Source organism: Lepidochelys olivacea, assembly GCF_965140295.1.
Source record: "Lepidochelys olivacea isolate rLepOli2 genome assembly, chromosome: 11".
Lineage (NCBI taxonomy): Eukaryota > Metazoa > Chordata > Testudines > Cheloniidae > Lepidochelys > Lepidochelys olivacea.
In genome coordinates this window covers 75427321-75449339 of record NC_140421.1, presented here as the reverse complement: position 1 = coordinate 75449339, position 22019 = coordinate 75427321, and the positions used below count along the sequence as shown (strand labels likewise).

Genomic DNA, 22019 nt, shown 5'->3' with positions numbered 1-22019 from the left:
GTAGATAGGAACATAGGCATATTGCTCCTTTGTTTTTTTCCTTAATATTTTATTTCAAAAGTGGCATTTCTCCTTGGTTGAAGGGCAAGAAAATCCCCGTAAGTTTCATTTCCCATAGTTAAAAAACACTCTGAGATCTTTAAGTTGATCATGGCTTGTCATCTGGAATTTTCAGCAATAGTAACAGCTCTTTGGCATTGGCTTATAGTGTCAAGCCCCATCTTTGCAGGAGTTTTGAGTCCTTAAACTTTATCAAGTTTCTAGAATTACAGTAGCGGGGCTACATTTTTGTATTTAAAGTATGATGTTCTCCCGTCTAGGGTAGCACAAGGCAACAGCAGAAAGCAAAGGGGATCCCTAAGGCTCTCAAAGAAAACAAACATTTAAATTTCAACCATGTTTCCTTTTTGTGCCTACGTTACTTCAGGGAGCATCAGGTCAGTGTGTAATATTGTATAGCATATGTGCTGCAATAGCAAAGAGCTAGCAGAGGTGTTTAAAGACCTTTTGTGAGCTTTACTTTTTGAATTCTTTGCTGATATAACAGCATCATGTTGCAAAATATGGCTTATCAAAATAACCTTTCAAGTGTCTTCTCTGTCTTTGAAACCGTTTATATTCAGGCAGCATAGAATTACATTGGGCTAGTGGCTTTATGCATACATGAATCTGGGAGTCACTTTTATTACCCTTTTATTTTGAGGGGCAGGGTCTTGATTCTGCCTCAGCCTTGATACTGGGATAATCCAGTTTGAACAATTTTTAAAAAATAGATATTAGCCCCTATTTTTTTTTTTTTTGGCTGAGTATACTTACAAAAGTGGACTTTTTTTCCCTTAGGCATAAATCTCTTTGGTTTGTCTAGCAAGATAACAAATGTTTGAATGCTGGTGACCGATCTAAGTTTTACTTTAGCATTTATTGCAGCAAACACGGTCTAACTGTGGATGCAAAAAGCTGACGCAAGGCTGCCTATCTGTGGGCTATATTGTATTGCTTTAGGTTTGTATCAGGAGCTCTGTTAGTGTGGCAAAATACTGTGCAGTTTGGCCTGCAGTTGAAGACTACCCTGGAAATGAGTTTGGAAACACTGGTTCATTCTTGATAATACAGCAGTGGTAAGCTGCAGTGTTTATTTTGGGAGGACCCATTACATGGACCTCTCTTTGAACACGGAGTTAATTTTTGTTAAATAGCCTTGAAATGCAAACCTTGGGGAAGGGGAGGGGAAAGCTGACAACACGCTGATTTTGGTCGGAACACACACAAAAAAAGCATGGAACTCTGTAACAAGTGACTAGCACTTCAATTGAGAAAAGCACACTGACATCAATGAGGACTTGAGTACGTGTTTGAAGACCAATATGAGTTGGTTGTGCTGGATCAGAGGACTAGTTGAAGGATTGATTTTTAGTCTGTCGGTATCTGTCCTTGTGAATAAATCCTAAAATCTTTTGTTTAATAAAAAAAAAGTCTCCTTCCACACTCTCAGTTCAGGGGAACAGGAATTTTAGAAGGTTTGTATTTTGTTTACATCATTCTTGATCATCAGAGACCTGAGGAAGAGTTCCGTGTAAGCTCAAGAGCTTGTCTTGAGCCCCATTAAATCATCTGCTTTATGTGCCATTTATCAGAGCCTTTTCCTTCTTTCTGCGCACTGACTTAAGAGCATGGAGTGCCAAATTCTCCCAAGCAAGAGGTTGTGAGGACCTTAATTGAAAGGGGAGGTAGTGTGGTCTAGTTGGTAAAATACTGGACTGGGAATCAGGAGTCCTGGGTTCTGGTCCCGATTCTGCCACTGGGCTGCTGGGTGATGTTGGCCAAGTCACATCTCTGGTTTCCCTTCAGCCCTTGGGCTGTCTGGTCTCTTTAGATTGTAAGATCTTTAGGGCAGAAGCTCTCTCTCACTACATATCAAAGCATCCGAAGTACTGGGTGGGTAAATTTTTAAAGAGATTAAAAAGTAAAATAATCAGATGATATGATAAAACTTGTGTTTGGCCTTCACTGGTCAAAGAAATTGAATTGCTTTTCCAAGATGAAGGTTTAGTAAATAAGTGTTATGACTTCTGCAGGTTGCTTGTGACACTTGTTTCTTTTCACTTTGCAGTGCCTTCTCCTAGTGCCTTGCTGGTAGACAATCCCACGCCTTTTGTAAATGCAAAGGAAGTTGTAGCAATCAAAGACTATTGCCCAACTAACTTCACAACCTTAAAGTTCTCCAAGGGTGACCACCTCTATGTCTTGGATACCTCAGGAGGCGAGTGGTGGTATGCTCACAATACCACAGAAATGGGTTACATACCTTCCTCCTACGTCCAGCCTGTAAACTACCGCAACTCATCCTTCACTGACAGTGGCATGATAGACAATCTGCTTGAAAGCCCTGACGAAGGAGTCAGAGAGCTAGATCTGCTTGGAGAGTGGACTGACGTAAAGAGAAACTCTGCCAACAGCTACAGTAACAACCCTTTCTTAAACGGGGTCCAAACCAACCCGTTTCTGAATGGAAACTTGCAAATAACACCCAGCTCAGACAAAGAGTGCACCCCCAAAACCACTGTGGACTTACTGCTGTTTGACACGGCAGCTCCTCTGTTTACAGGGGCCGGTTCTGCAATGAACAGCAGCATAGGTAACATCTTTGCTGAACTTCCATCCACAAATGGATTGGAGTTTGAACAGCCTGTGAGGCGGGACAATCCCTTCTTCAGAAGTAAACGCTCGTACAGTTTGTCGGAGCTGTCTGTCCTTCAGGCAAAATCGGAAATACCAACATCATCGGGGTTTTTTACTGGATTAAAATCTCCTACCCCAGAGCAGTTCCAGAGCAGGGAAGATTTTAGAACTGCCTGGCTGAACCACAGGAAGCTGGCACGGTCGTGCCACGACCTGGACTTGCTTGGCCAGAACCCTGGCTGGGGTCAGACGCAACCTGTGGAGACCAACATCGTCTGCAAGCTGGATAGTTCTGGTGGAGCAGTTCAGCTCCCAGATACTAACATCAGCGTCCATGTGCCAGAAGGTCATGTCTTGCCGGGGGAAACGCAGCAGATCTCCATGAAAGCCCTGTTAGACCCGCCCCTGGAGCTCAACAGTGACAAATGCAGCACCATAAGCCCGGTGCTGGAGATTAAACTGAGCAACTTGGAGGTAAAAACGTTCATCATGTTGGAGATGAAAGTGTCGGCGGAGGTCAAGAATGACATCGTGAGTCAGAGCTTGGTGGGACTACAGTGCCTGCGGAGTGACACAAAAGAAGGACCCTATACGCCAATGCAACTCAGCTATTCCTATGGAGACACGATACAGGTGCAACTGGATAACCTGGAACCTTGTATGTACATAGCTGTTGTGGCCCAAGGACAGAACGTCATCTATCCTTACACGGTCTGGGACTACATCAGTAAAAAGATCACAGTGGGTGTCTATGGCCCCAAACACATACATCCTTCTTTTAAAACCATCGTGGCTATTTTTGGACACGAGTGTGCGCCAAAGACTCTCTTAGTGACCGAGGTTACGCGGCAAATCCACGGTGTGGCACCCGTGGCCCTGCAGCTGTGGGGCAAGCACCAGTTCACTCTGGCCCGGCCGCAGGACCTGAAACTCTGCATGTTTTCCAACATGACTAATTACGAGGTGAAGGCCAGCGAACAAGCCAAAATCGTCAGAGGCTTCCAGATGAAGCTGGGGAAAGTCAGCCGCCTCATCTTCCCAATCATGTCCCATGACTTCAATGAGCTCTCGGACTTCACATTGAGGATACAGGTCAAGGATGACAAGGACGCCATATTGACCCAGTTCTGCGTGCAAACACCACAGCCACCTCCTAAAAGTGCCATCAAGTCCACTGGGCAGAGAAGGTTCCTCAAGAAGAATGAGGTTGGGAAGATCATTCTGTCCTCCCTGGCTGCCACTAGCAAATATCCTGCCTTTCAGGAGCGGCCGGTTGCGAGCCTGAAGTATGGCAAACTGCTTAAAACTGTAGTGCGCCAAAACAAGAACCATTATTTACTGGAATATAAGAAAGGAGATGTCATCGCGCTGCTCAGTGAAGAGAAGATCAAACTGAAAGGCCAGCTGTGGACCAAGGAATGGTACATTGGCTACTACCAAGGAAAAATTGGCCTTGTTCATGCCAAAAACGTGCTAGTGGTTGGGAAAGTCAAGCCCTGCTATTTTTCTGGACCTGATCTCACCACCAGTGCACTGCTTGAGCAAATCCTGAGGCCTTGCAAATTTCTGACCTACATCTACGCCTCAGTCAGGACTCTGCTTATGGAGAACATCAGCAGCTGGCGCTCGTTCGCAGACGCCTTGGGATACGTGAACTTGCCGCTCACTTTCTTCTGTCGAGCGGAACTGGACAGCGAGTCGGAACGGGTAGCCTCGGTGCTGGAGAAGCTGAAAGAAGACTGCAATAATACTGAGAACAAGGAGAGGAAATCTTTCCAGAAGGAGCTAATGGCGGTGAGTACTCAGCCTGCCAGAGAGGTTCTTAATCTATTAAGAAATGTGTTCTGAATTGGGGGTAGAAGCAGGAATGCAATTTTTTGTAAACAGTCCATACAAATGAAAGTACATCTGAATGTGTGGGTTTTTTGCAGCGCATTTTGATGGGAAACTGGCCATCCTTCACTGTATTCCTATTACAGCAGGGCCTAGAAATCTCCAAGTGGGATCAGGGGCCCAGTGTGCTAGGTGCTGTACATACTCATAGAGAGAGTCCTTACCCTGAATAGCTAACATAGAAAGGAGACACAGAGAGGTGAAATGACGTGTCCAAGTCACACACCAGGACAGTGGCTACCTGGTAATCCAACCCAGGTCTCCTGACATTCCTTCCACTGCAGTATCCAATAGACCGCTTTGCCTCTCAGTGGAGGTCAGTGAAAACGACTTAACTGCTCGGGCAATTTATAAATCTTCTATTCCCTAACAGCATAGGGAATTATCGTGATCGTAAAGCATAGTGGGGCACTGCACCATAGCTGCAGTGAAACATGCTCTCTGTTCCACAGTTTAAAATGTTAATCAAAATGCAAATGAAGCTGTATCTCCAGATTGGAGGGTGGGGCATTTATGGTTACATAGCTATAGAGGCACTTCACAATCCTTCTCTCGTTGAGTGGTGGACACTATATGTTCAGAGCCTCTCTAGGATTTTAGGCAGATACGTAGACGTGTGTGTTTTATTTTAAAAGTAGCTGGTCCAAAGCCCATTGAAGTAATTGGCAATTGTTCCCCTAGCTTCAGTACTCTTTGGCTTTAAAGTGGTCATCGGTGCTAAAATGGGGAGTTTAATTCTCCTCTGAAGCCAGGAATAAATATGTACTTTAAGAAATATCGTGAAGAGCTCCTAGTCATGGAGGTGAAGCAACTTAAAACAAAAAGAGTTTTAAAAGTTTGTTGGGCATCAACAGCTGTTTGGAGGCTTTATGTGACCGCTTGTAATCAGACACAACAAACTGGCTTATAGCAAGAAATTAAAAACAACTCCTGTACTGGAATACACTGGTTAACTGTCAATTAAAAACCTCTTGCTCTTGCAAAGGCTTCTTATAAAGATTGCAACTGGGAAGAGGGAATTCTGCATCTTCACTTATACAGGATTTTAAAAAGCCTGTTTTTTAATCAAGATTTTCCTGCTGGTTATTTTTAATCAGGAACCTGTTTGCAGTTTCCCTTTCCCTGAACATCATTTAAGCATATTAGGTAGATCATGTGATTGTAGCAGCTTGAATTTAGGTGGCTCATTCTGAACAATGGAGTACTCGTACAGTATCAGAGGGGTAGCCATGTTAGTCATACAGGGGTAGTCATGTTAGTCATACAGAACATCTGAAAATATGGCTTATCCAGCAATGTTCTAATAAACTTCTGTTTGCATTCAGGGGAAACTTGAATCCTGTGATTCTCGCTTAGATGCCCTTAGAAAATCTCACTGAAAATTTGTTGTCGCAGAGCAGATCTCTGTGGTTCAGAGGAAACAAGCCAAAAACGTTCAGGGCTTGTATTTTAGACAAGCTTTGCGGCACTCCTTGTCCTTGAAATGGTGTCTTTCACAAAAGCAGATAACTAGGCAACATCAAATCACATTTTTAAAATGGAAACTTCACTATTGAATAGCAAAAGCTTCTCTTGGTGGTTTCAGGCTTAGGAACTAAATTATTCGTAGACAAAATGGGTCGAAATGTGTAATAACTCACATCTTTGTCATTTAATAGGAGTGGTGAATGTTGAGGATTAGGTGTAAACTTTAGCTCACTTCATCGGATGAATGCATCCAATGAAGTGAGCTGTAGCTCACGAAAGCTTATGCTCAAATAAATTGGTTAGTCTCTAAGGTGCCACAAGTCCTCCTTTTCTTTTTGCGAATACAGACTAACACGGCTGTTACTCTGAAACCGGTGTAAACTTTGTTCTTTATCATGAAGAAAGGATGTAGTTGAGTAATGGCTCCCCCAATCTAGCATGTGCAGGGTTTCATTTGTGACTGTTCCCTCTGATAGAATTGAAAAAGCTCTTTTCAAAACTCCTACCTAATTTTGATATCCCTATGGAGAATGGGAAAATATTGGACCCCAAAGAGAGAAACTTTGAGTTTTACTAGAATTCATATGATCATGGGAGCTGCCTAATGAACTAATTAAAAGTGAATAAATCATAAAATTAGGGTTGAACTTTTCAAAACCGTTTAGAGCATTTTGAAACATCAGCTTTTAAGTCTGATGTATCATAGAATCATAGACTATCAGTGTTGGAAGGGACCTCAGGAGGTCGTCTAGTCCAACCCCCTGCTCAAAGCAGGACCAATCCCTGACTAAATCCCCTGGATTGCTTTGAATAGCTCAGTCAAGGTTTCCTCAAATTCAGGTATGTTCTTTGTTGTAACTTCACAGTGAAAGTTGCTCATAACATTGTTTGAGGAAAACTTAAAATAGTGCTGTCGAACGAGAGCTTGCTGTGACAGAGAGACGGGTTTGGACGTATTTAAATTGCCACTTTGATCCTTTGTAAATCATCCCATAATCTGCCATGTTAAAGTTTTGATAACTAAGTTCCCGTAGTTTAAACTAGCAGCCATGCAGAGTCTGTACAGAAGCCAGCCGACAGGAAGAGAAGCGGCAGGTGGACAAGAAATTATATTAAATGGAAAATTTTAGGCTTAAACAAGGACAAAGCAAGGATGGCAAATGCTGTGTGGGTGAGGGAGGGGACTGAAACTAGGATGAGGTCCAAGAAAGATGCTGGGTTCCTGACTCCTGCACAGGGTTATATATTGTGGTGCATGGAGGTGGGGGAAGGCTGGGAATCGGGTTTTCAAGTTTTCTTTCCTTCCTGCCACACCATTCCAGCTCTGCTGCTCTATTGTTAGGGTGACGGAGAGCTGCCAGGCGCATCCCTCTTCTCCGTGGATGAAGATTTCTGACAGGAGCAACATTTTTAGCTGAAGTGGCTTAAAGCTGTAGCGTCCCCTTCTGCTTTGATAACTTACGAAGTCTAGCAGAGATGCAGGCTGTGGAGAGGAACGTGGAGAGGCTTTGCCTAGGAACTAGCTCAGATCTGCAACAGGCGTTTTCAAGACTCTTTATTGTCCACTTGAGCCAGGGCGTCTCCTTGCTCAGTTGTGCAGTTCCTAACACCCCTGACTACGCAGAAGTAGCAAAACATCAGTCAGTTACTACTGGCATGGACCGTTCGCCTCAGTGGGGAGAATGAGAATGAAGAGGAGTAGGGGGAAGCGTTTTGCATAGGCCAGGATTCTCATTCATGCAGAAACCTGGTGTCGTCTTGCCCCCATCTCTGCTCCCAGCCATGTATGTTCCATTCTTCTCCAGTCAATGAGAGAATATTCTGCCCCTGCGCTTCCTCTCTATGCTTCCCAAGAGACTGAAAGGCCTTACTTCCCTTTGCTTAATATATCAGCTTTTTGTTACTTCGAGTACAGGTGCTACTTTATTTATTTATTTTTTTTTTTACATCATAGCATCATAGGACTGGAAGGGACCTTGAGAGATCATCTAGTCCAGTCCCCTGGCCTCAAGGTAGAACTAAGTATTACCTAGACCATCCCTAACAGGTGTTTGTCCAACCTGCTCTTAAAAATCGGCCATGGCAGGCACTCCATCTGCCTTTTACTTAACTACCTGTTTAGACAGCAATTTAAATTGCCATCCACCAGAGAAAGGATCCTCTTCATACCTGCTTATGGCGTTCCTCCAGTTGGGTCTTTACGTGCAGGCAACAATCTTGCTTGAGCCTGTGGGAGTGGGCCTGTGACTGGGACACGAAGTTCCGTTCACCTTTGTACAGAAGGGCATTGATAGGAATGGAAAATGGCATCCCAAATGCTGAACTGCCTCGAGATCATTGAAAAGCTTCAATGCACAAGCTCTTACTCAAAGGAAAAGCAACCCTTAAGAAGTGTTCTTGCTGAGAAGGCCTCTGCTCAAAAGGAAAAGGATATGGATGCATTTTTTAAAAAAAACCTGGTATGTAATAAAAGAACAAAGAAACACAAAGTCTACTTTAAGGAAGGGACAGGTAGAAAGGAATTCAGACAAAATCCTTGATGTGGAAAGCCAAATGGGGCAGGCTACTCAAGGGCCGTGAGCTATTTTTATAGCTGAAAAGAGAAATATTGTTAGGTGCGGGGCAGTACTGTGAGATCAAACCATTAGTCCAAAGGGAACAGATGTAGGATGGAAGAATGCCAAGATGAACCTCTGTTTCCCATTGACAGGCCAGTTTAACCCATCCCTAACTTCAGCACTGTCTGGTGATCATGACCATTCCCCAGAGCTCTCCCAGACTCTCTTCTGCTTCAAAAGCAAAAACAGGTTTGGGGGTTTTACCCCCCTCTTTGCTGCTGAGGGAATTCTTCATTCAAAATTGAGGGTGAGGTTTTCAGGCAAATGAGCATCTAAAAATGGAAGAGAGAGGGTTTGAAAAAATCCATGGGCTCCCATCTTTCTGCAATCTTACAGGGATATACTTGCAATCAGTTCTTTCCTTCAGGCCAAATTCTGTTCCTCAATGTGGGCCCTCGCAGATGTTCAGCAGATGTATTTTTCCCTTTACTTATTTCCTAGGGGTACCAGAATCCCTGGCCTCTTGGGGAATTATTGAGCTTCCTCTAAAAATAACTAGGTTTGTCTTGCTTTTTGAATGTAGCTTTTTTTAAAGTCCTGATCCAGAAAGTGAGACGTTACACAGGCAGTTCGCTTGGAGCAGGGTCGTCCAACCCTCGCCAGTGTGGGTTGTTTTTTTTAAATAATTCTTAGTTACATAGAAGTTTCCTGATCCCTGTGAACTGTGCGCACAGCTCACACGTGCAAAGAAGCGTACAAAACGAAGCCAGGAACCCAATTAGGAGGATGGCAGGAGAGATCGGAACAGTCTTATGTAACTTTAGAAGAGTTCAGAACCACTGGAAGGGTTTATAGCTCAGAGAGTCTATTGCCTGCTGTTATCCCAGCTGTCGAAGACTGAATCCCAAACATTGAAAAGTGACGGCTAGGAGCTTTTGGGTCCCCGCTAGAGGCACCTTGGGCCGGCGTTCTGTTTTGGGATGTCTGATTTTTCAAGGCATGCTGACCGAGGGACCCGGAATCACTAATCTGCTGAAAATTTCGGCTGAAGCTTTCTGGTTAAAACAGATCCAGCTCGAAGTAAACAGGACTTAAAAAGTCACCTGCCACCTGAGCTCTGCAAAAACCACTCTGGCTAAAGGTCTGCGTTCCCAGCTTACTCGGGCCATGGGCACCGCAGTCTGGGCCACCGGGTTAGCCTAGCCTGGATGTGAGCAGCCACATTGCAAGGCCCTGCCCAAGTTACTGGGTCCTCCTCACTGGTGCTGCGCTCGCCGGGTGCGTTGCTAGGACTTCTGGGGACATATCCCATGGTTCTTTGTGCTGCTCTGATCCCCATCCCCCCCTCCCCCGGTGAATTGTGGACTAGGTGTCTGTCCTTCTGGCCACGTGGGGGAATTGTGGGAAGGCATTGGAGGACTATCAGCACTGAGTGATTTAGCCTGCGCCCTTGCTGTAAAGTGGGTACGTTGCCAATCAGAGCGTAAGTGGCACCATGCTCCAGCCAGGCCAGTTTGCCCAAGTTTAAAGCACCACCAAACTCAGGTGAAAGGGGTTTTATGTGTGGACAGAGGGGTGGGGAGTGAGGGGCGTAACAGTCCAGACTAAGCGCGGGGAGGACGTATCCTGAGTGGTAAACTGGATAGAGTTTTTGCTGCTGCTGTGATCTGTGCTGGCTACCGCATTTCCAGGTGAAGTATAAGATGCTGACTTGACTTTGAAAGCCCTAAATACTTCGGATACCTCAAAGATTGCGTCTTTTCCAGTGTGCTGCTGGGGCAGTTTGGATCATCTGAGTTGCTCCAGCGAACAGCCCCTCTTGCTATAAATGAGACAGAGTTGGTGGCAAGACATCCTCGTGGCAGGGGGGTTTGGCCCTGGACTGTACATTCCTCCCTGTGGTTCCTCTAGACCTGGATTTGGTGACATTAGGATGTGCTGCATGACTTTGCTGACTGGGGAAGTTGTGTGAGCGTGGAGGTGGGAAGGTAGAAGATTCTCTGGCAGTGGTTTTCAAACTTTTTTTTCTGGTGACCCAGTTGAAAAAAATGGTCGATACCTGCAACCCAATGGAGCTGGGGATGAGGGGCTTGGGGTGTGGGAGGGGCTCAGGGCTGGGGCAGAGGGTAGGGGTACACAGGTGACGGCTGTGGGGTGGGGCCGGGAATGAGGGGTTCAGGGTGTGGGAGGGGGCAGGGGTGCAGGAGGGGGTCAGGGCTCTGATCTGGGGGTGCAGATTCTGGGGTGGGGCTGGGGATGAGGGGTTTGGGGTGCTCAGGGCTGGGGCAGAGGATTCGGGCACAGGCTTACCTCAGGCAGCTCCCAGTCAGCGGTGCAGCGTGGGTGCTAAGGCAGACTTTCTGCCTGTCCTGGCACTGCGGACCGCCCTGCGCCCCGGAAGCAGCCAGCAGCAGGTCTGGCTTCTAGGCGGAGGCGCGCAGGTGGCTCCACCCAGCTCCCATCCGCAGGTACTGCCCCCCAGCTCCCATTGGCTGGGAACCGGCCAATGGGAGTGCGGAGCCAGTGCTGGGGCAGCTTGCAGAGCCCCGTGTGCCCCCGTCTAGGAGCCAGACATGCTGCTGGCTACTTCCAGGGCACAGCGCAGTATCAGAACAGGTAGGATCTACCCTGCCTTAGCCCGGCAGCACCTCCAATGGGACTTTTAACGGCCCGGTCGGTGGTACTGACCAGAGCTCTCATAACCCACAGTTTGAAAACCACTGCTCTATGGGGTTAAGAAGGTGGTGATGATTTTGTCTTAGAAACAGCCTGTTTTCAATGTGTGTAGTTCTGTTTAATGGATGTAAACGGACTCTTTATAAGACTGAAATACTATATTTACTCATCTTCTTAAATGCTTCAGGAGCTCTTATAGTTTGCTTTATTGCATTGAAGAACTGTAATAGTTAAATGGGTTTTACTTTGGACTCATTGTCTTTGGCTCTAAAGGGCTGTGCCTCACCTAAGTGAGAAGGAAAGGATGAAAACGCTCTCTGTCTGAGTATTCACAAGATAATGAAATAAGTGAGAATTGCTAGTTGCAAAAACCTACTGCTCCCAAAGAGTCTTAAATCTCTTGGGTCGCTAGCACCAACCCCAGCCTTCTGCTTGAAGGCTTCAGTACACTTAAGGTTTTTGACTGTGAAAGATCCTATTGATAAAAGATGGGATCGCATCCTAGAGAAAGTGGACACCTCTTCAGAAATCAGAGTTTTAGATGTATAATCCTCCTGTGCTTCTAGAGCTTGATCTAAGGAAAGACTCAAGGCATGAGAATTCAGGGGTAATATTTTTTTAAAATTTAAAAAATGGTGATTTCTCTTGTGTCCATTGATATGATCTTTCTTTTCTGTCCAGTATCTGCTCACAAGAACCACCTCTTGGATTAAGCTCTGATCTCACATTTCACTTCGAAATTGTTTTTTGGTTTGGAAAAGGAATAAAGGCTTCTCTAATCCTAAAGTCAAGAAAAATGACTTTCCAAAAGTGAAGGAGCAATGTGCAAAACTAGCGACCTATAAATAGTTTGGAATGGAAGTACTTCTCAAAACAGTGAGTGGTAAAGTTTGCAGGTGACACGCAGATTGGGGGAGTGGTAAATAATGAAGAGAAGGGGTTGCTGATTCAGAGCCATCTGGATCGCTTGTTAAGCGGGGCTCAAGCAAACAATTTGTTTTAATACACCGAAATGCAAATGGATGTATCTAGGAACAGAGTGTAGGCTGTATTTACAAGATGGGGGAACTCTCTCCTGGAAAGGAAGGACTCTGGGGTCATGGTGAATAATCAATTGAACATGCCCTCCCAGTGCTATGTGATGGCCAAAAGGGCAAGTGCAATCCTTGGATGCACAAACAGGATTCTTGAGTAAGGGTGGAGAGAATTTTTTTTTTAATCTCTGTATCTGGCAATGGTGCGTGCCGGTGCTGCTGGACTCCTGTGTCCAGTTCTGGTGTCCGCAGTTCAAGAAGGAGGTTGATAAATTGGATGATATGAATGATAAATTTGTGGAAGAGCCACAAAAATGATGGAAGTTTTAGAAACCGTGCCTTATAGTGATGGACTCAAAGAGCTCGGTGTATTTAGCTTCATAAAGAGAAGGTTGACTTGATTAGTCTATAAATACCTACATGGGGGAAAATATTCCTCAGTGGGCCTAGCAGAGAAGGTCGAACATGATCCAATGGTTGGAAGCTGAAGCTAGACAAATTCAGACTGGAAATAAGGGGTAAAATTTTAACAGAGAGAGTTATTAACCACTGAAAGAATTTACCAAGCGTTGTGGTAGATGCTCTTTCACCAGCTATTTTTAAATCAAGATTGACTGTTCTGAAAAAGCTCGGCTCTAGTTCCATAAGGAATTATTCTGAGGGAGTTCTCTGGCCTGTATTATGCAGGAGATCAGAGTAGATGATCGCACATCTTGGGCCTGGGCATTCGACTCTCTAAGTTGATGAGGCAAAAAAGTGAACTTCGTGTCATCATCCAGGCTTCTTGATAATAATCAATTTTTCATCTAGCATTAGCAGTAATGCCTGAGGGGGAAAAGGGACAGTCTTCAGAAGCTAGGCCATCCACTCAAATAGATAACTCTTTCACAACCTCCCCTGCAAAGATGATGTCAAAATCAGAAAAGACACTTGTTAGGGGGCTTATTCCTTCACCCTCTCACATCCCTAGTCCTTCTTGCATAAACAGAGAGCAACAATACCCTAAGTCCGAAGGTACAAACAATTTGATGTTTATTGGGGTGACCTTCCAGCAAGCTTAAATCAGTTTTTTTCCTTATTTTCGAATCCCAATTTACTTCCTGTTTTCCCCTAATTTATATAGTAATATTCTTAGCTATATGTAACGTAATTAGCTAACCCAATTATATTCCACCACCTACATTAGTTTACACCCAACAAAATTAACTATACAGCAAACAAAAACAATTACAAAACCAGACAAAACCATGCAAATAAACAACAACAAAGTAAAAACTATAATAACAAAACAATACAAAAGTAAAAATTTTACAACTACATCTATAAAAACATAAGGGTTTCCCAACTGTGTTTATTAAGTAAAGTTCTTATCAAACAAAAACTATTAAACTAAATTTCCTTTTACATTTTCTAGGCTCTTCCCTTTCTCTGAAGGTAATAAATCAAGCCACCTTTCTAACAGCCCCAGATTGCCTTATTTCAATCTAACTAGTTTGAAATGTAAGAATGTAACCATACTTTACCCAGTTTATGGCTGCTCCCACTGGTTCGCCAAAGGCCGTAGCTTAAAAACAGACTGTCTCAGACTGTCTCAGTAAAAAAAAAAAAGCCCTTACACATGCAAACAGCAATTTTAATTCTTTCTTTTATACCTCTATAACCAGCTAAATAATAATCATATACCTACTTTCTTAGAGTACAGGCCTTTACAGACAGGCCTGAATATCTATATCCTAACAACACTGGCATGTCTCAGTCTAGGAAGAGCAGAAAATAAGTTCCTGACTCGGTGAAGCCCTAAAGCGTGTGCTGAAGTGCCCTGCTCAGCTGAGGCCTATGTGTGATGCACTGGTTCCCAGACCCACTAAAGACAAAGGGCACTGCAGGATCGGTTCAGAACAGTAGAGCAATTCTGGTTTCCTTCGGTATTAAGATGCCCAGCGTGCTCCTAGTTCAGAGGCCTCGTATGTACTCACGGTCCACGTCAGGCCTCAGTTAGAGAATGGGTAACACTTCATTTTTCAAAGTGACATAGGCACTTATCTGCTTCTTAACATTTTGCCCAGCAGCTCAGCATGTCCTACAAGCTGAAGTTGCTGCTAGAAAGAGCAATGAAGTGAAACTCCAGTGGATTCACTAAGCAGTAACTACACTGCCAGGCTCTTCAGAGTTGTATCTGTGAGATAATGACTTCCCTTTGGAATTTCTAGTGTTTTTATCATTCTAGCCCTTTCTAGCAATATGTTGCTTTCCTGAAATTCAGTATTTCAGGGTGCTACTAGTTATGCTAGAGGAGAAGAAAATCACAGCATGTTATAACTTCTCTTGCACAGTACGATGGTTAGCCCAGTACTGAGGTTTATACAAAAAATGAATTTTTCATCCCATTAAATCCGGCCGTTTGCGTTGTTGTTGAATTCAGACTTCTGGAAAAATGTTCTGGCACTGCTGATGTCCTCAGAGTAACAGGTATGTTCTAGGGACAAAGTAGGCACAGACCTCATGCTGCAACTTCGGAGTAGCAGAGAGGTGAAGACGGCCTCACGCCTCCTTTGCACCATCGGCATTCTGGGCTGGTGCGGGGCCAAAACTGCTATGGTGTAAGTTTGAGCAGGTCGCCATAGTGCTGGGTGCTACCAGGCTTGCTCCCTGGGGCAGCGTCGGGTCATGCATGTGGCCCTACTGCGTGCATGCCGGGGGAATTCTCTCCTGACCAGCTGAGGCCCCTATAAGGGCCAGGGTGGAGGCAAGACCCAACTAAGAATTAAGGGGCCTGATGCAGTTCACACACGATTGTTGGTGGGAATCTTTCCACTGGGAAAAGATCAGGCCCTAGATGATTGTCCCAATGCATCGAACATGCGTGAGCTGAGAAGGCACAGGAATAGCTTGCCCATGACCTCCCATCCCAAGGGCACTGCAGCAGCATTCTACCCACTTCTTGGGCTCAGCCCCAGTCAGCTGAAGTAGCCCAAAGCTGCAGAGCAGCAACATGGGACTCTCTCCAAAGCTTCTCAACGTTGGGGTTCCAAAGAGGATGGCTCTAGACTGTTCTCAATGGTAGCAGATGACAGAACGAGGAGTAATGGTCTCAAGTTGCAGTGGGGGAGGTTTAGGTTGGATATTAGGAAAAACTTTTTCACTATGAAACACTGGAATGCGTTACCTAGGGAGGTGGTAGAATCTCCTTCCTTAGAGGTTTTTAAGGTCAGGCTTGACAAAGCCCTGGCTGGGATGATTTAACTGGGAATTGGTCCTGCTTCGAGCAGGGGGTTGGACTAGATGACCTTCTGGGGTCCCTTCCAACCCTGTTATTCTATGATTCTATGATATGGACATAGAACATCTGCACATGTGCTTTTGGCTGCAAGGTTCTTAGTGTTTAAATTCCAGGAGGAAGCTACATTCCTCAATCAGGCAAAATGATGCCACAGCACTTGTTTAGCACAGGTGAAATGCACAAAATAAAAGGTAGGGGATAGTAGCCCCCTCTGACCCAACTGCTGGTTATAATCAAAGGGCAGCTGCTTTTGATGCTAAGCTTTTAGGTTCTCCCATTACTTGTGCAGAGGGTAAAGGTTCCTGTGTCCCAACATAGTTGTTTATAATCATGCTTTCATTTAGAACTGTTCCAGAATCTACACTTCCTGTTTTAAAAAATAAATATCCTCCTGTGCTTCTGACTGATTGTGAAAATCACTTTCACAGTGTGTCCAGCGTACCTGATGCTGGGGGACCTGCCACAGTTAGCAGACAGCCTAGCAGCAGATGACCTCTGTCCTTTTGGACAGCATGAGGAGTATGCTTATGTCAGCAGGACACTAATTCAGTGTGGACATTGGAAAGCTAATGGCCTTCTCCAGCCTGGGCTGTACTGGCAGATCCTGCAATGGGGTGGGGTGGGGATGTTAGATGGGGTGGGATCTGAGTTACCCAGGAAAGAATTTTCCGTAGTATCTGGCTGGTGAATGTTGCCCATTTGCTCAGGGTTTAGCTGATCGCCATATTTGGGGTCGGGAAGGAATTTTCCTCCAGGGCAGATTGGAAGAGGCCCTGGAGGTTTTTTGCCTTCCTCTGTAGCATGGGACACGGGTCACTTGCTGGAGGATTCTCTACTCCTGGAAGTCTTTAAACCACAATTTGAGGACTTCAGTAGCTCAGACATAGGTGAGAGGTTTTTTGCAGGAGTGGGTGGGTGAAATTCGGTGGCCTGCATTGTGCAGGAGTTCGGACTAGATGATCAAAATGGTGCCTTCTGACCTTAGTATCTATGAATCAGCTAGTGACTGTCAAGGTATTTTGGAGTGTGGACTAAGGAGTATTGCCCTCCTAGCTGAAATTTAGGGTCACTTCTGCCCATGTCCAAAGGTGGAGAGAGAGAGAGATGTATTCTCCGGTGCGCAAAGCATGGCTTTGTCTCCAACCCCGTCGCTTCCCCCTGCCCTCGGCCACAGGGCAACTGGGCGTGTTTAATACAAAAGTCCATAGCGCCCTGAAAATCAAAAGCTTGGGCAGAGTAGAACTAAAGTGATGATACTATAAAACGGGGAGGGATGCTGTGCTGGGGGGCAGGAGGAGGGGAGAGGGTGTGGGATTGGGGCCATGTCAAGCTGGATTTCCTGTTGCATAACTTGGGTCTGGCATGCTGAATGGAAAACGTGGCCTCATTGATAACATCTGCTTAGGTAAGAACTTACTTCAAAGACATCAGTAGCCAGGAGTGGAGCAGAAGTGTCACATGACACCAGGGGGCTGCAGGTTTCTAATGCGGCAGGGGGGACTCACATCCCATCTGTCTGGCTAGAGCTCCTGGCCCTAGAGAAATCCAGTGTACAAAGCAGAGTAACATCCCCCTTCCTTCCTAGATTGTTCTCAAAGGCAGTGGGTAGCTTTTCCATCATAGCTTTACTTTAGATCACTCCTTTATTATTTAGTATGCATCCGATGAAGTGAGCTGTAGCTCACGAAAGCTTATGCTCAAATAAATTGGTTAGTCTCTAAGGTGCCACAAGTACTCCTTTTCTTTTTGCGAATACAGACTAACACGGCTGTTACTCTGAATCCTTTATTATAGCATCTCTGTAGAGCACTGGATATTCTAGTGAAAATTACTGTACCACCACCGCCTCCCCTGCTAGCTACCTTTATTTATGGCACTGCAGAAAGACGGGACGCAGACTAATATGTAGTAATGTTCTCCAATGCGTCACAATGCTTTGAACCTCTGGAGTGCTGGGCAACTTCAATGGCATCAGGAGTCATTAACTAATACAAAATATTCTGCATTCCATAATTACTTCCATCTGGGCTGGTAGGGCGGTTGGCACCGAGGAGTGGGTGTGAGTTCACCATGCCCACCCAGCAAGTGTCAGAGCCATGAGCAGGACACCAGGGATCAGCCAGGACAACAGGTCAGCTGCGTTGCAGACTTCATCACTTCTATCACACCAAGTGCATCTTCCCATCCTCTAGGCAGGATGCCAGCTGCGTCGCTGACCATATGAGCCGATGGAGAATCAGGCTCCTGGCTTTCTCACCCTCTGCAATTAGCACTGTCTCCTTTGGGGATACAAATGGATTTTCCATAAATTGAAATGAGTCTTGCATGCGGAGAAGAGTCACTAAATTAATCTGAGGAGGGGAGGTGAAATTTGCATGATTCTGCAAACACCATCGTGTTGCTAAATAGCAGCCAAAGCTTTGTACTGAATTCCTCTTTGGGCAATCCACTCCCCTTTTGCTCAGATGCTATTTTCCATTATTAGAAGATTGGAAATGGGATTCTGCCTTTCTGAGCTGGGATGCAAATGCTGTCTCTCTAGATGTCTTTTAAATGTGTTTTCGTCTGCACTGCTTTGAAATATCATTTGAATATCAAACCCCGTTCTGTGCAGCGCTGCATGCTAATCTGGTAGCAGGGCTGAGAGGAGCTCTGAGGGTAATGAATACTTCGAAGAGCATTGTCAATGTAGTGCTTTCAAGCAGTGACAATAATAGTACAGCCATGTTCAGGCCACTGATTTATCCTGATGTCTGTGGAAACCAGAATATTTTGAGTGTATTTTAAGAGATGAATCTGTGTGTTTTGCTATCTTGTATTGGGGTCGGGGGAGGGGCAAGTGTAGCTACAAAAAAGCCTGGTTCGGGATTAAGGTCTATTGTGACCCTGTTAATCCCAGCTGGACCAGTAATCGCTTTGAAAGCAAAGGTATCTGTGATTTAATTGCATGTGTTTTTGCAGCAAAGGGCATGAGCTGTCCAAAGGCCAGAGATGATCTGGAGCAGTTGCTCTTGCTGTCCTGATTTGTGGGCCTTTGCGGGGGGGGGGGGGGGGTGAGAGTGAGAGAGACTCATGGACTCTTTCTGATGTAGACGCATGAGGACGAAACATCGCTCGGCTGCTGTGAACATGTCCTGCCCCACACGCCCCCGGGTGCCTCTCACGTTTTTCACCTCTCTCAATCCTGTAGTTCTACAATCTTCCATTCGTCTCTTAGAGACTCTCCCTCCTGGCCCCTTGCTCATTCATGCCCAGCCTTGCCTGCAGACCACCCACCCACGCCGGCCCTCGCTGTTCTGTCCTGCTTGGCAACAGGCTCCGCGTGGCCCTCCCCGTGCTCGGGAACAAAGCAAGGAAGCTCCCTGTAGTGCTGCAGCACAAGGGTTCGCTCTGAGCCAGAGGCCTGAGTCTCCACTGCCTTGCAGCATGGCTCGTTGTTCCCCCGTGCGTAATGGGTGTAAAACTCCGCCCTTCTGATCTGCTGGTGTCGTGCCTCGGCTGCGCTCCCACAGCTCCCATACGCATGACGACCGGAGGCCCCAGGCAGAGGACAGTGGTCACGTAGAGAGAGCAGAACCCGCTTCGATTCACTCTTGGGATTCAGCCCAAGGGGGCTGCCTTCGCTGGCTGGGAATCCCCAGCCGTATTTACTAGGGTATTTACAGGGCCCTGATGGCCCTGGTCTGGTTTTAGTGCTGGACAGACTCTGGAAATTAGAATTCTTGTCTCCTTTTTAATCTATCAAGTTCTTTCACTTATTGCATTGTTCCCTTCAGCATTCTGCAGAAGGGGCAAGGTGGGGGCAGGGGTTGGTCCCATAATCCCCTTCTCTCTCTTCAACCCATCACCCCATCTACTTGGATTGTGGCTGCTTTTCTCGGTCACCCACCCTCCCTTCTCTGTCTCTACTCCAAGCCCCTTTTGTAAACGCTAAGTCTTCAGTTGGCTTTACTTTCCTGCCCTGGCCTGGCTTCGCTTTCAGCCATGTTCACATCAGGGGCTCGTGACTCGCACCCTCAGTACAACAGCACGTTTGTGCTGACTTTTTATATATTTTGATCTGTCCTCACACTTTCCGCTTTTGGTGCCTTTTTGTATCTATAACTCATAATATCCCAGCTGTAGCGGGAGGGTGAAGCTGCCGCTGGTTAAGGGACAGCTGGGGTTTTAGCACCGAGAGAAGCAATCCAGGGCTGGCGGAGAAGTACCTGAGATGGGTGTTTCTGCTAAAATGATCAGAGGTGACATGAGCGACATGGATATTCCAATCATCGTCCGTAGGTTTCAGAGTTAATCCACTGAGATGAATTGGGGCCGTTCACACCTCTCAGATACATATTGCTTTGGGTTGCTCCTAAGACTTGGTGGCATCCATGTACTCTTAGTTCAGCTGGAAAAGTCTCTTTCCCTGCCAGGAAGGCTCGAAACATCCAGAAAAGCTGAGATCCTGTGGCATGCTCCTGCAAGAAAGAGGGAGTCCTTCCGCGAATTCTGTGGGCTCCACAGACATTAGTAATATGCCTCTTACTTAAAAACTGGTTTAAGATCTGCAGTTGCAAGGAGTTTCGCAGGCGCCCTAAAACAAGTATTGTAATTATGGCTGTCCGTAAGAGAATAATTTACTAATTTTCATTAATTGATGTGTAAGCACCCATGGGTGTGCACGCTGGGGGTGTATGTGGATGTAAGCAGAGTCAGGATGAGCTCTACCCTGACATCTGGTGGTGAGTTGTGGTGGATTGTGGAAAAGAACTTTAGGGGCTGATCTCATTTGCATAAGCACACCCAGCCCGCCTAGATGGTCACTTTGGCTGCTGTAGGAGCCCCAGTTTCTTTGTTGTTGGAGCAGGAAGAATAAACTGTTGTTGTTCTGATTATGTGAATCAAGGACAGTGGACCTGTACTTGGCCTTTTGTTACAATGGAGGGACTCGCCATCAACTAAGCAGACACTTGTTAGGCAAGGGTCATGGGTTCCAAAACCCAGCGAATTGAGAGAGGCTGGGGACAGGTATTAATGCCTGGTGGTATGGGCCCCTGGTGAGGGCGTTACATGCCAATTGCATCTTCTCCTCTTTCCACTGTGGAATATCAGAGCTAGTTTTGATTCCACTAGGAGTCTAGTTACAGGCTGCTGGGCTGAATTCACTTTGGGCCAATGGTGCACCAGCAGAGAGGCTCCCCTGTTACAAGCTGAAATCACTAAAGAGCTGAAATCACTGAACGTTGTGTTAAGTGGGCGGGGGGGCTGAAGATATATTGTGGAGTGGCTTGTGGGACGGCTGGTGGAGCAGAGCAGAGTCCCACAGAGAGAAGGGGCAGTCAGCTTTGGACCACGTAAGATGCCCATTAACCCTCCCCCCCCCATTTCCACCCAGGTTGGGAAGTAAAACTCTGCAGATAAACTTTTGAACTCTGAGGCTGCACTGACCAGGGACAGAGACTTTGGGGTTGTTGGGCTTTTGGGACTTTGGGTGGTTTTTGGGTTGCTGGACTCAAGAACCAAAAGGAAAGGATGCGGCCCAATTTGCTTGGGGTGGGTTTTTGCTCATGGTTTGTGTTATGAATCCTGTTGGTGGTGGTTCCCCAACATAATGCCACCTTGTCTCTCTGTTATTAAAAGGCTTTTGCTACACTCAGACTCTGTGCTTGCAAGAGGGGAAGTATTGCCTCTTAGGGGGTGGTATATGTTTGTCCCAGGTCACTGGGTGGGGGCACGAGCCGGTTTTGCATTGCGTTACTGGAACGGAACCCCTAGATACTGAACCCGGCCCTTGTTGCTATCAGCTCTGACGGGCAGAAGGGTTACATGTACAATATATAACTGGTCCCTGTGCCAAACTAGACAGCATTTTCCCAGCCAGACTTTTAGAGAAATAAATAAATTCTATTTTGACTGCTTACAGATAAGATGGCATAGTAAAAAGAGGGGACTGTTTTCTTTCAATATTTCATGAATTTGGCTTTATGATGACTTCTCTGTAAATGAGTCTTTGGGTAATTCTCAGAGTCTGCATGTCTACTTCATTTAACCCACGCTGCTTGTGGCTTGCCATTAGATTTAACTATCCATTCAAATGACTAAAACATAAAGAGGCAGCAATCTTTTGCCTCCTCGAGGCATCTTTTCTCCTGAACATCCCTGCCATGGATTGCTTGGAGAAGAGATCAGAGTGGCTTGCTGCAGTGTTTGCTAAGTACTGGGTAGTTTCTGTGTTTGTACATATGTAATTAACTCAAATTGTCTAGGAAACACAGCGAAATGCTTGTGTTCAAGTGCAATTAGTGACTCAGCCTTGCCACTGCTAAGCCAGGCTTTCTTCCTTCCTCGCTGATTTGCAGCATTGAGGAGCAGGAGAGTCGGAGCCCCTGGTAATGATCTGGCCTTTGGGCCCTGAAATGGTGGGATTGCTGAGCCCGAAAGGCAGCAGGG

At 45.9% G+C, this 22019-nt stretch overlaps 1 protein-coding gene across 4 annotated transcripts in view; it reads left to right on the top strand.

The window, feature by feature from the left end:
• Window positions 1-22019, top strand: part of SH3BP4 (SH3 domain binding protein 4) — a 143263-nt gene that overhangs the window by 105220 nt on the left and 16024 nt on the right. For all 4 annotated transcript variants that reach the window (XM_084643641.1, XM_084643640.1, XM_084643639.1 and 1 more), the window contains one exon: window positions 2111-4473. In XM_084643641.1, coding sequence (XP_084499767.1) covers window positions 2111-4473 — 2363 coding nt within the window. The remainder of the gene's footprint in view (window positions 1-2110; window positions 4474-22019) is intronic.